This window comes from Salmo salar, chromosome 15 (genome assembly GCF_965601325.2).
Source record: "Salmo salar chromosome 15, fSalSal1, whole genome shotgun sequence".
NCBI classification, from domain to species: Eukaryota; Metazoa; Chordata; class Actinopteri; order Salmoniformes; family Salmonidae; genus Salmo; species Salmo salar.
The window spans coordinates 2,777,037-2,794,540 of record NC_138305.1 but is presented as its reverse complement, the minus strand read 5'-3'; the positions used below and the strand labels follow the sequence as shown (position 1 = coordinate 2,794,540).

The following is a 17,504-nucleotide window of genomic DNA, read 5'->3' as shown; positions in this document are numbered from 1 at the left end:
TGGAAAGTATTCAGACCCCTTAACTTTAACACATTTTGTTACGTTAAAGCCTTATTCTAAAATTCATCAAATCGTTTTTTCCCCTCATCAATCTACACACAATACCCTATAATAACAAAGCAAAAACTGTATTTTTTAAAAGTTTTTTCAAATGTATTAAATAAAATTACGGAAATATAACATTTACATAAGTATTCAGACCCTTTACTCAGTCCTTTGTTGAAGCACCTTTGGCAGCGATTACAGCCTCGAGTCTTCTTTGGTATGACGCTACACGCTTGGCACACCTGTATTTGGGGATTTTCTCGCATTCTTCTCACCAGATCCTCTGTCAGGTTGGATGGGGAGCGTCACTGCACAGCTATTTTCAGGTCTCTCCAGAGATATTCGATCGGGTTCAAGTCCGGGCTCTGGCTGGGCCACTCAAGGATATTCAGAAACTTGTCCCGAAGCCACTCCTGCGTTGTCTTGGCTGTGTCCTTAGGGTTGTTGTGCTGTTGGAAGGTGAACCTTCACCCCAGGCTGAGCACTCTGGAGCATGTTGTTATCAAGGATCTCTCTGTACTTTGCTCCGTTCATCTTTCCCTCGATCCTGGCTAGTCTCCCAGTCACGGCCAGCTGCGACCAAGGCTGGACTCGAACCCAGAATCTCTAGCGGCACAGCTAGCACTGCAATGCAGTGCCTTAGACCACTGTGTCACTCGGGAGGCCCGTCATAGGTAAACTTAATGATGGTGTTGGAGTCGTGCCTGGCCGTGCAATCATGAGTGAACAGGGATGTTTATGTCCAATGGCCGATGAGCACCGATACGGTTTGTCTATAATGACAAGGGTTAAAAAGGATTTTGCCAGTAGATTGTCGAACTTCATTCATGACTGCTAGCTAAGATTTTGAAAGTATGATGTTAACATGATCAGTCCAATCAATGCTACTGTAGATATGTGATTTTATCTGTGGCAAATGATCTTGAGCCTTCTTGGATGGGCATTTCTAATGTAAATCTATTGGGGTACCCAAGGGACTTGAATTTTCTAACTCTACCCTTAGATTTGGTGCTGAAGTAGTGTCCCCATGAGTGACAGAACACTGAGCCAATCACGGCGCAACTAAAGAACATTACCAACCCCTATGTTCTGTGCCCCACCACCACAGAAAGCACTGAGCTAGGCTGAAACACCTGCATTCTGGAGCTGCCTTACTGAAGAAAGCAAAAAAGAGACCATGTTTGTATGCGGCTTTATTAACTCAATGATTTTTACATTTTTTATATTGTTTGCAAACTGATATGTGACACGTATTAATGCCAAAATAACATGAAAACAGGCAACTCCCCCCCAAAAAATGTTGGGCTCAAACAGGTGGGCTCAGCCCCACCTACCCTGAATGACAGGTCACTGATGGTGTCTCTCTCTGGGGCCTACCTCACAGCCTCTAGATCCTAAAACTTAGACTAGGGCCTAGCCACTGTAGGTCTGCCACGAACAGGTATACGCAGTGTTGAATATTCCACCTATCAGAAGGCAAGATGGGTCTACAGCCATGCTGTTTACACCTATCCAATCATTTTAGATCTAATTAAAGTACGTAGTGTTGTTTCTGGACATGGATTAATTATGATATTGTGGTAATATTGTCAATCTTATCTACTACCTTGAAACACATTCATATAATGTGAGTGTACCCTGTAAGGTTGAATGGGTTGTTTCTCCCGAGTCCCTAGTCTCATCACTTGAATTCTGTTCTGTGAGATTCCTTCACCTGTTGCTGAATAAGACCTCCTGGACCTAATTTTCTTACCGCAGAAAATCTGTCATATTACTTCTATTAAAAACACAACATAGTCTTAGCCCACAACGATTCCATGATTGTGGAATCTGATTTTTTGGATGGAGAAAAGACGACAAACACTCATCCTCCTCAGCAAAGAACTTTATTTACCGTTGAAAGGAACTTGGTAGAATATTACAGCAGAACTCACGAGGGAAACAGCTGCCATTTCATGTAACACAATACAGGAATAAGGTTGTAGTTAAAACTCGTGTATATATAATATTTTTTATATCAGTAGAAAAAAAACTATTGCTCCCCGATGTTGTTTGTATGACACATTCTCTCCTGCTATGCTGAAGGGTAAAGTAAAGCCAATTGGAGACGGTTCACACACACACACACACACACACACACACAGAGAGGGAAATGTGATGGTTGTTTTTGTTGAGGATGATGTAATTTCCTGAATAAGGTTACAAATGCCATTACTTTTTGTATGTATGTTGACCAGAATTAAACTTTTGATCCTTTGATCGTTGTCAAATTTGTTTTTATAAATAGAAACATACAGCAATCAGAAAAATGCTAAATAAAAGAGCAGGCATGCTAAAAAAAAGAATTCTACTTAAAGAGGACCAACCACTGAAATAAGAAGCCTGGATGGTATTCAGTCACGTCTTATTGTCAACTGAAAGAGTACCAACTTGAGAGAAAATGGAAAACTGATGGATTGAGAGAAGGGTGGATATTCTTTCTGTCTGATGGACTGGAAGTGAGAGGACAGATTTGAGACAGACTACTTGAATGGGACTGGATCTAAGTGTATTGTGTACAATTTAAAAAAAAGTATGTGTTTGTTAATGTTATCACTTCCATATCGTTTTCTATGCTCTTCATTTTTCATTCAGGGAATAAAATAAAATGTTAAGAAATCTCCCTGGATGATTGCATCCAAGCTTTAGTGTTTTAAATAGCTTATACCAGTTCAGTTTAGGCAGCAATACTCAATACATTTTACATATCATCTAATAGACATATTTCTATATATTTCTTTTGAAAAATAATTTAACACAAGAATGAAGCCTAGCCTTGGACTAAAAATAAATTTCAATGGAGATTCTGCATTGAGCATAGTTTTCAGTCCAGGACTAGGTTTAATCTGTGTCCGGGAAACCACCCCTACAAACAACGACCAGTGGCAGTCATCCTAGCCTAAGCCATCTTCATTCAGAGTCAGCTAGATCTAACAGGTTGCTGGATTTGACATTCAAGACTCCCTCCCATCCTTGTGGTTGACAATACAGGGCAGACACAGGTCTCGTCCTAGTAAAATATCCATAGACAGATCATGTTCATCCCTACAGGCACACAGGCCAAAAGACAGAACCATAGACTGTAGGGAAAGATCATAGAACCAGTATAACAATCATATACTATGGGAGCTTAGCAGCATTAGAGTCTAAATCAGGGTGAGGGAATCCCCTGCTTTTCAATTCATGACACACTGCATGCAGCCACTTGTGGTCACGATGACACCCCAACCAACCAATGGGTCTGTTTCCTTTTTTCCCCCTGTTACTAGGGCCTGTGTGTCACTGATGCTGGTCTGTTGGTTGTCTTGCTTAGCCTGGTCCCAGGAGTTGGTAAGACTGAACAAACAGATCTGAGACCAGGCAATTTTTTCCCTCCCTGTTCTGTCTATGCCCAATTCTGTGTCCTGCTTAGAACAATGATTCAGATTATTCCAAAACAATACAGTTGTTCTCTGACTGTAAAAACCACTTAAAAGACAGAACACACTGCAATGTATTAGATAAGCTGAGTTTTGCATCTCTTTGCTCAGAAACACCAAATGTTCACTTTTTTTTTGTTATTATATACAGCACATAGTTCTGGTCCAAGTAAGTTGTTTAGAGTTAAAAATAGATATTCTACCGGTAAAAGAGACCAGAGGCCTAATGTCATGTTCTGAAACATTGTGAGACTGGATTTGCTGGGCTAGCAACATGACTGGGGTTACTTTTTACATGGACAATCTTTACTTTTTTTTATTAATGGAAAATCTCATACAATCCAACTAGTAATAGTTAGCACAAATGACCTGGTACCACCAGGGCAGTTTATAACCCTGATGATAAATGAGTTCACTGAGGTGTGCAATTGTTTTTGATTGACTTTAACAATTTGGTTATGATGACTGTGATGTTTTAAATGTTATGTATTTGTTATTGTATCTTTTTTTTTCATTTTGTAGTTTAATCTATTATTTTATATCCTCATGGCACCATTGAAAATGAGACTCTGGAAGCAAATTGGGCTCCTCTGATTAAATAAAACTTAATTAAAAAAACATGGACCTAACCTTTATAACGCATTTATCTTATATAGACAGTATTTCCAGGTCAAATATACTTTTTGTACTCCACAGTTTTTTTTTTTTTAGCATTTAGGTTCGATTCATACGTCATGCACAAAATAGGTCTTCTTCTATCCAAGCTTTGCGTGACGTTGTCAGACAGCTTGATCAGATTGCACAGCCGGCTTGATCAATCGTCGTCCACCTCGTCTCCCTCCGACTCTTCTCCTCCTGCAACTCCTCCTCCTGGTCTCCTTTCAAACATTTTATCCTTCGGTCTCTCCTGTATCTCTTTCATCTCGTCGGCATAACGAGAGAATGCGCCTCCAAACTTGCCCCACGCTTTGAACGGGATAGTGATAGAGTTTCTATAGCTGGGTTTGACTTCGCTCACCCTCATGAAAACTCCGTATTTGTTGGACCCGACGTCGAAGAAGAACCGTTTGGAGTCCACCATGATAGAGGTGCCCTCCGGAAGCTCGCTGTAGCCCCCTGCTCCTCCGCCACCGGCGAGTTCCTCGTCATCTCCTCCGTAGTCGTCTATATGTTTGGCTAGGGCGTCACGGAACTCTATTAACCCTTGGGCCGGGAGGGCGATGGTTTGTCCGGACTGCATGCCACCAGGGACTCCGCCACTTCCTACTCCGAACCCAGGGCCTCGGTTGAGGGTCTGCCTGATGCGGAGGAACCTCCCCCGCTGGTTCTCTTTCAGATCGAGGTAGTATTTTCGGTTCTCTCGAACCAGGAACTCACTCTTCAAGGCCCGCCTAGGCCCACTGTCATCGCCGCCGGATGACTGAGCGATCTGCTCGGGGCTGCTAGGCCCAAGTTGGGCGTAGTGCTCTATAAAATCCCCCAGGTAGTCACGGAACTCGGCGGCAACTGACATGGAAAGGGTCAGACGACTTTTCGAGCCCCCGGCGCCGACCTCGGCGATTTTGATGAATCTGCCCTTCGCATTCTGTTTTACATCCAGGTAGAAGCGTTTGTTCTGGATGTCCAGTCGCTTTGAGGCCAGCTCCTGGGTCTCCTGGTCCCGCTGGTAATGCTGAAACCCGCCGCCTCCACCCCCTACGCCGCCACTGCTGCCACCGCGCTCACTCCCACTGTCCCCGTCGGCCATCTTCGCCACCAGCAGCCAGATTCTCTCCTTCCTAGGTTCTGCTCCCCGCCCCCCCGCGTGCTTAACCAATTCGCAGAGTAACATACCGTTGAATACTGCGTTCTGATAGGCCAATCGCCTGCCAATTACAACAGCAGACCGCAAACTGTTGATTTTCTACTGGTAGATTCCACTTGTCAGTCAATAAATGGGGCCCTCCTAATTCGATGAAATCAACGATTTCCCCCCCATTATTTACCGTAATCGGTTTACTTTTCTAATGCATTGAAAACCTCGTGGTCTTAAAATGACATGAAACGAATAGATACTCAGGCAAACTAGTAAAATACTGCTGAGTATTTTGAATTCATTGTGCACTAGCTAATTAGTTACCCATTGATTTTGTACACCAATTGTGAGGCAAATTAATATTTTACGACATCCAGTCAGTTTGCAACAGCATACAATACAATACATTATCAAAGATGAGTGCTTTGAGTATTTCTGAATATGCAATAACCAGATGTGCGCGTGCACGTAATATATTTCAGCATTTTATTAGACAATCACGTGAATAATATTGATAATCAATACAAATACATTTTGAGTGGCAATTTCTAGCTCAGGAGTCCAGCCTACTTGGTCTCGTGCGCAAAGGACATGCCGAAGTTGCGGTGGGGGATGGGTAAAAATGTGTACAAGCAGCGTTGTGATTGGGCAGAAAAAAGATTCAAAGAAACAACACCAATTCCCATTGGTCAATGTCCACTCGCGAGGAGTCCCGGGCATAGCGTTTACGAGCCTGAAGGGCTTTATTGTTTCTCTCCGTCTTCAACCGAAATTGTTTCCGAGCTCCTCAGTTCCACAACCAAATAACAAAACGCTGAAATGGTAACATTATGTGGTTATTATTTGTAGTGATCATTTTTAATAACGACTGCTTGGTATATCATTTGTTGTAATTGCATTACCGGCTACTGCTGCTTCAAATTACCTAAAAAGAAATGCCAAGCTAGCGTTAGCCAGCTACAGTAAGCTAACAAGTTTGCATTACTAACCGATACCTACTTAGAGATATTTAGATTACTTTTTAACATACTTGTGAAACTTTTAGTTTTATTTGTTTGGTAATTGCTGGTATTAATTAATGTTAGAAATATATCTTACTTTGGCTATTTTTGCGTTCATACTATTTGGTTGAACGGCTATTAGGCTACCAACGTTAGCTAATTTAGCTAGCTAGATACCCTAACGTTAGCTAGCTGACAATTTGTTTTCAAGTACGGCCGGGTTGTCCCGCGGCTGCTCTTCTCTACCAAATCAAATGTTAATATTGCCATCTGTCGAAGTTGTCTCGCTACTAATTCTTCCTTTTAGCTTTAGTCAATTTTTCAGGAAGTGACAAATTCATTGGGGTTATCAATCGCTCGACATGACTACTTTATTACAATAGTGTGAATGTTGGTAAAATGTGTCTTAGCCACACACCTAGTTACCCGGGTTTCTCCTCGTCGTGGACAACTGTGCTAAAGCATGCTTCAGTGCCTTTTCATAGCAACATTTTGATTCCAGCTGCTGGTTAGTAACTGGCGGGAAACCGTATGCCCTCAAGAACAGGGTGATTCAGCTGGAATGCTAGCTAAATATCCTCATAAATAGCTATTTTAATATGGACCTGTTTATCAATCTGGAAGTGTTGTCTTTATTTTGAGTGACAGCCATTGGTGAGTTATGACCCAAAATTGTCAACACATTTCTGTACAATAATAAAATCTAACTTTTATTTATGGGGCACATTTCTTATAAGGGATGCATTTCAAAGTAATCCACAATTAAAATAAAGGTGAGAGAAACATTAAGTTTCCTATTTGATAGATTCAATTAGTAAAACAATAAAATAATTGTACCTGAGAATTGTGTGTATGAGAGCACTTGCGTTTTACTGTAACTGCTAGCAAGTGTTGGTTTGTGACCAGCAAGGTATTTCAGGAGTTTTAGCAGATGTCATTTAAAGACATTTTGGGAAAGAGTGCTCACATGCAAATTACATGATTTCTGTCTTACTGAAGTCCCATTTTACTGTCTCTTTTTGTAATCTGTGTTTTGCTCCCTATATTCCAGGCTGGCGGTAAGGCAGGAAAAGACAGTGGTAAGGCCAAGGCGAAAGCCGTGTCACGCTCCCAGAGAGCTGGACTGCAGGTAAGATCGAATACCTCTACAGGGATTAGAGGTCGACCGAATATGATTTTTTCCATGCCGATTATTGGAGGACCAAAAACAGCCGATACCGATTAATCAGCCAATTTTATTTCTTTGTAATAATGACAATTGCAACAATACTGAATGAACACTTATTTTAACTTAATATAATACATCAATAAAATCAGTTTAGCCTCAAATAAATAATGAAACATGTTCAATTTGGTTTAAATAATGCAAAAACAAAGTGTTGAAGAAGAAAGTAAAAGTGCAATATGTGCCATGTAAGAAAGCTAACGTTTAAGTTCCTTGCTCAGAACATGAGAACATATGAAAGCTGGTGGTTCCTTTTAACCTGTTGGGTCTAGGGGGCAGCATTTGCACGTCTGGATAAAAAAAATGTACCCGATTTAATCTGGTTACTAATCCTACCCAGTAACTAGAATATGCATATACTTATTATATATGGATAGAAAACACTCTAAAGTTTCCAAAACTGTTTGAATGGTGTCTGTGAGTATAACAGAACTCATTTGGCAGGCAAAACCCTGAGACATTTTCTGACAGGAAGTGGATACCTGATGTGTTGTATTGACTTTAAAGCTATCCCATTGAAAGACACAGGGGTTTAGGAATATTTTGGCACTTCCTATTGCTTCCACTAGATGTCACCAGCCTTTACAAAGTGTTTTGAGTCTTCTGGAGGGAGATCTGACCGAACAAGAGCCATGGAACGGTGATGTCCCATTAGACACCTGGCGCGCTACTTCATGTTGGGTACCCTCGTTCCAATACGTTATAAAAGGCTATGCATTCGTCCACCTTGAATATTATTCATGTTCTGGTTAAAAAAGGCCCTAATGATTTATGCTATACAACGTTTGACATGTTTGAACGAACGGAAATATATTTTTTCCCCTCGTTCATGACGAGAAGTCCGGCTGGCTTACATCATGTGCTAACGAGACGGAGATTTTTGGACATAAATGATGAGCTTTTTTGAACAAAACTACATTCGTTATGGACCTGTGATACCTGGAAGTGACATCTGATGAAGAGAATCAAAGGTAATGGATTATTTACATAGTATTTTCGATTTTAGATCTCCCCAACATGACGTCTAGTCTGTATCGCAACGCGTATTTTTCTGGGCACAGTGCTCAGATTATTGCAAAGTGTGATTTCCCAGTAAGGTTATTTTTAAATCTGGCAAGTTGATTGCGTTCAAAAGATGTAAATCTATAATTCTTTAAATGACAATATAATATTTTAACAATGTTTTCTAATTTTAATTATTTAATTTCTGACGCTGACTTGACTGCCGGTTATTGGAGGGAAACGATTTCCTCAACATCAATGCCATAGTAAAACGCTGTTTTTGTATATAAATATGAACTTGATAGAACTAAAAATGCATGCATTGTCTAACATAATGTCCTAGGAGTGTCATCTGATGGAGATTGTAAAAGGTTAGTGTATCATTTTAGCTGGTTTTATGGTTTTGGTGACCCTGTCTTTGACTTGACAAAACATTACACACAACTCTTGTAAATGTACTGTCCTAACATACTCTAAATTTATGCTTTCGCCGTAAAACCTTTTTGAAATCGTAAAACGTGGTTAGATTAAGGAGATGTTTATCTTTCAAATGGTGTAACATAGTTGTATTTTTGAAAAATTTGAATTTTGACATTTATTTGGATTCAAATTTGCCGCTCTTGAAATGCACCTGCTGTTGATGGAGTGCACCACAGGTGGCACGCTAGCGTCCCACCTAGCCCCAAGAGGTTAACATGAGTCTTCAATATTCCCAGGTAAGAAGTTTTAGGTTGAAGTTATTATAGGACTATTTCTCTCTATATACGATTTGTATTTCATATACCTTTGACTATTGGATGTTCTTATAGGCACTTTAGTATTGCCAGTGTATTAGTATAGCTTCCGTCCCTCTCCTCGCTCAAACCAGGAACACATCGACAACAGCCACCCTCGAAGCAGCGTTACCCATGCAGAGCAAGGGGAACAACCACTCCAAGTCTCAGAGCGAGTGACGTTTGAAACGCTATTAGTGCGCTCCCCGCTAACTAGCTAGCCATTTCACATTGGTTACACCAGCCTAATCTTGGGAGTTGATGTGCTGTCTATGACTTCAAGCCTAATGCTTGAAGCATTGCGAAGAGCTGCTGGCAAAACGCACGAAAGTGCTGTTTGAATTAATGCTTACGAGCGTGCTTGTGCCTACCACCGCTCAGTCAGACTACTCTATCAAATCATAGACTTAATTATAATATAATAAACGCACAGAAATACGAGCCTTAGGTCATTAATATGGTCGAATCCGGAAACTATCATCTCAAAAACAAAACGTTTTTTTCCTTCTGTATTTTATCTAATGGGTGGCATCCATAAGTCTAAATATTCCTGTTACATTGCACAACCTTCAATGTTATGCCATAATTATGTAAAATTCTGGCAAATTAGTTCGCAACGAGCCAGGCGGCCCAAACTGTTGCATATACCCTGACTCTGCGTGCAATGAACGCAGGAGAATTGACACAATTTCACCTGATTAATATTGCCTGATAACCTGGATTTCTTTTAGCTAAATATGCAGGTTTAAAAATATATACTTCTGTGTATTGACTTTAAGAAAGGCATTGATGTTTATGGTTAGGTACAGTCGCGCAACGATTGTGCATTTTTCGCAAATGCTCTTTTGTTACATCATCCCCCGTTTGAAGTTGGCTGTCTTTGTTAGGAAGAAATAGTCTTCACAGTTCGCAACGAGCCAGGCGGCCCAAACTGCTGCATATACCCTGACTCTGTTGCAAGAGAAGTGACACAATTTTCCTAGTTAAAATATATTCATGTTAGTAGGCAATATTAACTAAATATGCAGGTTTAAAAATATATACTTGTCTATTGATTTTAAGAAAGGTGTTGATGTTTATGGTTAGGTACACGTTGGAGCAACGACGGTCCTTTTTCGCGAATGCGCACAGCATCGATTATATGCAACGCAGGACACGCTAGATAAACTAGTAATATTTTCAACCATGTGTAGTTAACTAGTGAATATGATTGATTGTTTTTTTTTTTTTTTATAAGATAAGTTTAATGCTAGCTAGCAACTTACCTTGGCTTCTTACTGCATTCGCGTAACAGGCAGGCTCCTCATGGAGTGCAATGTAAAGCAGGTGGTTAGAGCGTTGGACTAGTTAACAAGTTTGCAAGATTGAATCCCCGAGCTGACATGGTAAAAATCTGTCGTTCTGCCCCTGAACAAGGCAGTTAACCCACCGTTTCTAGGCCGTCATTGAAGATAAGAATGTGTTCTTAACTGACTTGCCTAGTTAAATAAAGGTGTGTGTAAAAAAATAATAATAATCGGTGTCCAAAAATACTGATGTCCGATTGTTATGAAAACTTGAAATCGGCCCTAATTAATCGGCCATTCCGATTAATCGGTCGACCTCTAACAGAGATCCTGACGCAGTGCACCTTGCATGCCATTTATTAGTTTCAAAGCAAGAGTAGCAATGCTTTCTGCGTGTTTCCTGCATTTACTGTAAAGTTTAAATGTTCATGTGTACTCCAATTGCTAGAAGCCATTCATCCCCTCCCCATTGTCGCCTAACCTTACATTTGTTTTGTTCCTGCCAGTTCCCAGTGGGGCGTATCCACAGGCACTTAAAGACCCGTACTACCAGCCACGGGCGTGTTGGAGCCACAGCGGCTGTATATAGTGCTGCCATCCTTGAGTATCTCACTGCTGAGGTGAGACACTGAGACCATTATATCCTCTTGGGTTACTTACTCTGAACTGCTGTCATTTAAACAACAATGACATTAGTCCATTTGTGATGGGTTGGAAAGAGCTGGGTAAGAGTTATGTTTTTTTAATAGACCTCGGAATCATTTTACATTTTGAGGGTTGCAACTAAGGTTCTGTCTGCAAAAAGATAATAAAGTTTAAAGTTCCGAACTGTCTGGTTTAAATGGTGTCAGGGATAAAATATATATATATTTAAATCTTGTATTCTTTTGAATTTAGCAACATGACATGGTACACATGCATACATACAGTGCCTTTGGAAAGTGTTCAGACCCCTTGACTTTTTCCACACTTTGTTACATTTTTTGCCTTATTCTAAAATTGTTCCCCCCCCCTCAAACGTCATTTTTTTGAGGTTTTTGCAAATGTATATTAAAAAACTGAAATCACATTTACGTAAGTATTCAGACCCTTTACTCAGTACTTTGTTGAAGCAGCTTTGCCAGCAATTACATCATTGAGTCTAATTGGGTATGATGCTAAAAGCTTGGCACACCTGTATTTGGGGAGTTTCTCTCATTTTACTCTGCAGATCCTCTCAAGCTCTGTCAGGTTGGATGGGGAGCATCGCCGCACAGCTATTTTCAGGTCTCTCTAGAGATGTTCGGTCAGGTTTAAGATTGGGCTCTGGCTGGGACATTCAGAGACTTTGTCTTGTCTGTTTGCTTAGGGTCGTTGTCCTGTTGGAAGGTGAACCTTCGCCCTAGTCGTAGGTCCTGTGCGCTCTAGAGCAGGTTTTCATCAAGGATCTCTCTGTACTTTGCTCTGTTCATCTTTCCCTCGATCCTGACTAATCTCAGGGTCCCTGTCGCTGCAAAACATCCCCATAGCATGATGATGCCACCACCACTCTTCACCGTAGGGATGGTGCCAGGTTTCCTCCAGATGTGACGCTTGGCATTCAGGCCAAAGAGTTCAATCTTGGTTTCATCAGACCAGAGAATCTTGTTTCTCATGGTTTGAGAGTCTTTAGGTGCCTTTTGGCAAACTCCAAGTGGGCTGTCGTGACTTAACGCCGATCCCGAGTGGCGCAGCAGTCTAAGACACTGCATCTCGCGCTAGAGGCGTCACTAAAGACTGGTTCAATCCCAGGCTGTATCACAACTGGCCGTGATTGGGAGTCCCATAGGGTGGCGCACAATTTGCCCAGCGTTGGGGTTAGGGTTTGGCTGGGGTAGGCCATCATTGTAAATAAGATTTTATTCTTAACTGACTTACCTAGTTAAATAAAAATACTCTGAGTTCGGTCTGGCCACTCTACCATAAAGGCCTACTTGGTGGAGTGCTGCAGAGATGGTTGTCCTTCTGGAAGTTTCTCCCATCTCCGCAGAGGAGTTCTGTCAGTGACCATTGGGTTCTTGGTCACCTCCCTGGCCCTTCTCCCCTGATTGCCCAGTTTGGCCATGTGGCCAGCTCTAGAGACCCTTAGTGATTCCAAACTTTTTCCATTTAAAAAAAAAAAAAGGATGCCACTGTTCTTGGGTATCTTCAATGCGTCACATTTTTTTGGTACCCTTCCCCAGGTCTGTGCTTAAACACAATCTTGTCTCGGAGCTCAACGGACAATTCCTTCAACCTCATGGCTTTGTTTTTTTTCTCTGACATGCACTGTCAACTGTGGGACCTTTTTATATAGATAGATGTGTGCCTTTCCAAATCATGTCCAATTGAATTTACTACAGGTGGACTCCAAGTTGTAGAAACATCTCAAGGATGATCAATGGAAGCAGGATGCACCTGAGCTCAATTTTGAGTTTCATGGCAGCAAAGGGTCTGAATACTTATGTAAATAAGGTATTTCTGTTGTATTAAAAATAATTTGCTGAAATTCCTAAACCTGTTCGCTTTGTCATTATGGGGTGTTGTGTGTAGATTGTTGAGGATTTGTATTTATTTAATCCATTTTAGAATAAGGCTGTAAGAAAATGTGTTAAGTCAAGGGGTCTGAATAGTTTCTGAAGGCGTGTGTATTTACACCTACTCAATCAAGGGTTTTTATTTATTTTTACTATTTTCTACATTGTAGAATAATAGTGAAGACAAACTATGACATAACACGCATGGAAACATGTAGTAAACAAACCCCCCCCACCCAAAATTTTGCACGCTCTTGGCATTCGCTCAACCAGCTTCATGGGGAATGCTTTTCCAACAGTCTTGGAGTTCCCACATGCTGAGCACTTGTTGGCTGCTTTTCCTTCCCTCTGTGGTCCAACTCATCCTAAACATCTGAATTGGGTTGAGGTCGGGTGATTGTGGAGGCCAGGTCATCAGATACAGCACTCCATCACTCTCCTTCTTGGTCAAATAGCCCTTACACCACCACCTCCATGCTTCACGGTGGAAACCACACAATGTGAGAGTCCATTAATCTACTCTGCTTCTCACAAAGATATGGCAGTTGGAACCAAAAATCACAAATTTGGACTCATCAGACCAAAGGACAGATTAGCACCGGTCTAATGTCCATTGCTCGTGTTTCTTGGCCCAAGCAAGTCTTCTTATTATTGGTGTCCTTTTAGTAGTGGTTCCTTTGCAGCAATTTGACCACAAAGGCCTGCTTTCACGCTGTCTCTGAACAGTTAACGTTGAGGTGTCTGTTACTTGAACTCTGACGCATTTATTTGGGCTGCTATTTTTGAGGCTGGTAACTAATGAACTTATCCTCTGCAGTAGAGGTAACTCGGGGTCTTCCTTTCCTGTGGTGGTCCTCATGAGAGCCAGTTTCATCATAGTACTTGGTTTTTGCGACTGCACTTGAAGAAACTTTCAAAGTTCATGAACTTTTCCACATTGACTGACCTTCATGTCTTAAAATAATAATGGGCTGTCATTTCTCTTTGCTTATTTGAGCTGTTCTTGCCATAATATGGACGTGGTCTTTTACCAAATAGCCCTATCTTCTGTATATCCCTACTACCATGTCACAACACAACTGATTGGCTCAAATGCATTAATTTGTGAAATTCCTTTCCCTCTTAACTTTCAACAAGGCACACCTGTTAATTGAAATGCATTCCAGGTGACTACCCCATGAATATGGTCGAGAGAATGCTAAGTGTGTGCAAAGCTGTCATCAAGGCAAAGGGTGGCTACTTTGAAGAATATAAAATGTATTTAGTTGTTTTAACACTTTTTTTGGGGGGGTTGCTATGGGATTCCATGTTATTTCATAGTTCCGATGTCTTCACTATTCTACGATGTAGAATATAGTAAAAAATTAAGAAACCCTTGAATGAATAGGTATCCAAACGTTTGACTGATACTGTGTGGACACCCCTTGAAATTTGTGGATTTGGCTATTTCAGCCACACCTGTGGCTGACGGTGTATAAAATCAAGCACACTGCCATGCAATCTCCATAGACAAACATTGGCAGTAGAATGGCCTTACTGAAGAGCTCAGTGACTTTCAATGTGGCACGGTCATAGGATGCCACCTTTTGTAACACATCAGTTCAAATTTCTGCCCAGCTAGAGCTCCCCTGGACAACTGTGTAAGTGTTGTTTGTGAAGTGGAAACGTCTAGGAGCAACAACTGCTCAGCCACAAAGTGGTAGGCCGTAATAGCTCACTGAACGGGGCCACCAAGTGCTGAAGCGCGTAGCACATAAAACCATCTGTCCTCTGTAACACTCACTACAGAGTTCCTAACTGCCTCGAAGCAACGTCGGTACAATAACTGGTGTAAAGGTCACCGGCATTGGACTCTGGAGCAGTAGAAACGCGCTCTCAGGAGTGCTGAATCACACTTCACCATCTGGCAGTCCGACGGAATGACTCGGGGTTTGGCGGATGCCAGGAGAACATTAGCATAGTGCCAACTGTAAAGTTTGGTGGAGGAATAATGGTCTGGGACTGTTAATTTTTTTCCTTCTGGTTCGGGCTAGGTCTCTTAGTTCCAGTGAAAGGGAAATCTGAACGCTACAGCATACAATTACATTCTAGACGATTCTGTGCTTCCAACTTTGGCAACAGTTTTGGGAAGGACCTTTCCTGTTTCAGCATTACAATGCCCCTGTGTACACAGCGAGGTCCGTGCTGAAATTGTTTGAGATCGGTGTGGAAGAACTTGACAGGCCTACACGAGCCCTGACCTCAACCCCATCTAACACATTTCGGAGGAATTGGAATGTCGACTGTGAGCCAGGCCTAATCGCCTAACATCAGTGCCTGACCTCACTAATGCTCTTGTGGCTGCATGGAAGTAAGTCCTCACAGCAATGTTCATCATCTAGTGGAATGCCTTCCCAGAAGAGTGGAGGCTGTTATAGCAACAAAGGGGGGGACCAACTCCATATTAATGCCCATGAATTTGGAATGAGAAGTTCGATGGGTAGTTATAATGCAGTGTATTTGGAGTACTATGTAGGTCGAGAACATTGAACAAAACAACGCTGTCAATAATACAATTTTGACAAATGCAGATTATAGCCCCGAGCTCTCGATTTCAGTTGATCAGATACATGTTTTTGTTTCAATGGAGTTACATATATTATCGTATCCTGATTGGCTGACTTGTTTCCAGGTACTAGAGTTGGCGGGTAACGCCTCTAAAGATCTGAAGGTGAAGCGTATCACTCCCCGCCACTTGCAGCTCGCTATCCGTGGAGACGAGGAGTTGGACTCCCTCATCAAGGCCACCATAGCTGGAGGCGGTGGGTTCAGAAAGAACACTGTTATTAAATGACTTGCATGTGCAGGCCCCAACACAACTCACGCATATTTGCCTGTATTTATTTTCATTTGTATTTATTTGAATCAACGCTATTGATGTACATGCATGAACAACATCCCATCTCCATTATCTTTAACATACTTGTATTCCTATCTAACCACTGCTTCTGTTTCCAGGTGTGATCCCCCACATCCACAAGTCCCTGATCGGGAAGAAGGGCCAGCAGAAGACTGCATAGAGTAGACAGATGCCATCTTGTTGATCGGAACTGTGGAGGCGTGTGTTCGGACTGGACTCTGTTCGGCGACGCGTGTTCGGACTCTAACCTGACCAACAGGACTTCACAATGATCCTTTTTATATTACTATTAGCTAACGATGAGTGAGTGGTAGTTTTTCTTTCGTTAGTCTAATATTTCCCATAATTAGAAAAGGACAAAATATGTATGTTATTTTTGGACAGGGGAAATCATACTTTCTTCAGATTTTCACAGTTGACTTGTTTGACAGGGCTTCAAATGTTTTGTACTGAAAAATGGAATTGTTAAAACCCATTTTTTTTATAAAAACAAAGCTGTCGTTTGTGGTTATTAAGAAATGTATCGTTACTTTCCGTCTGTCTGTACCATATTGGTTTATAAGAGAAAAGATTTGCCATGCACAGTGCCTTCGAAGTATTCAACCCCTTGACTTACTCCACATTATTTATATCAGCCTGATTTTTAGAATGGTTTAAATATTTCTCAACCATCTACACGCAAATACCTCATAGCGACAAAATGAAAACCATGTTATTTTAAGTTTTAGCAACATTGAAAAGGAAATACAGATCTCATTTACTGAGAGCTTTGTAGAAGCGCCTTTAGTAGTTACAGGTCTCAGTCGTCGGGTATGTCTGTTAAATTTGCACATGTGGATTTAATTTTTTTAAAGCTCGTAAATTATACTGACCAGAAATATAAACAACATGTGAAGTGTTGGTCCCATGTTTCATGAGCTGAAATAAAAAAAAAAATCCCAGAAATGTCCAATTTGCACACAGCTTATTATTCTCACATTTTGTGTGCAAATATGTTTACGTCTCAAGTGAGCGTTTCTCCTTGGCCAAAATAGTCCAGTCGCATGACTGGTGTGGCATATCAAGAAGCTGGTTAAACGGCATGATCATTACACAGGTGCACCTTGAGCTGGGGACAAAAGGCCACTTTAAAGTGCCATTTTGTCACGCAATGCCACAGATCTCTGAAGTTTTGAGGGAATGTGCAATTGGCATGCTGACTGCAGGAATGTCTACCAGAGATGTTGGTGGAGAATTAAATTACATTTTCTCTACCATAAGCTGCCTCCGATGTCGTTTTAGAGAATTTGTCAGTACGTCCAACCGGCCTCAGCCGCAGACCACGTGTAACCACACCAGCCCAGGATATCCACATGCGGGATCGTCTGAGGAGTATTTCTGTAAAGTTCTTCATTCTGATTGGCTGAACATGGCTGCCCAGTGGGTGGGCCTGGCTACCAAGTAGACCTATGTCCACCCATGGCTGCACCCCTGCCCAGTCAGGAAA

The 17,504-nt window shown here is 41.5% G+C and overlaps 2 protein-coding genes across 3 annotated transcripts; one reads left to right on the top strand and one right to left on the bottom strand.

Annotated features, from left to right (window-relative positions):
* Positions 1-1,915: 1,915 nt before the first annotated feature.
* Positions 1,916-5,300, bottom strand: LOC106570810 (transcriptional regulator protein Pur-beta). Its single transcript, XM_014143353.3, has one exon. It carries the CDS (start codon positions 5,248-5,250, stop codon positions 4,318-4,320), a length of 933 nt encoding a protein of 310 aa, XP_013998828.2. The 5' UTR covers positions 5,251-5,300; the 3' UTR covers positions 1,916-4,317.
* Positions 5,301-5,982: 682 nt separating this feature from the next.
* h2az2a (H2A.Z variant histone 2a) lies at positions 5,983-16,512 on the top strand. 2 transcript variants are annotated; one of them, XM_014143355.3, is made up of 5 exons: positions 5,983-6,120; positions 7,351-7,428; positions 11,092-11,205; positions 15,791-15,920; positions 16,117-16,512. In XM_014143355.3, exons 1-5 carry the CDS (start codon positions 6,118-6,120, stop codon positions 16,176-16,178), a joined length of 387 nt encoding a protein of 128 aa, XP_013998830.1. In that variant the 5' UTR covers positions 5,983-6,117; the 3' UTR covers positions 16,179-16,512. The 2 variants fall into 2 exon arrangements, with proteins under 2 accessions (XP_013998830.1, XP_013998829.1); XM_014143354.3 differs by lacking the exons at positions 5,983-6,120; positions 7,351-7,428 and having other exon boundaries at positions 10,887-11,205.
* The last annotated feature ends 992 nt before the right edge of the window (positions 16,513-17,504 follow it).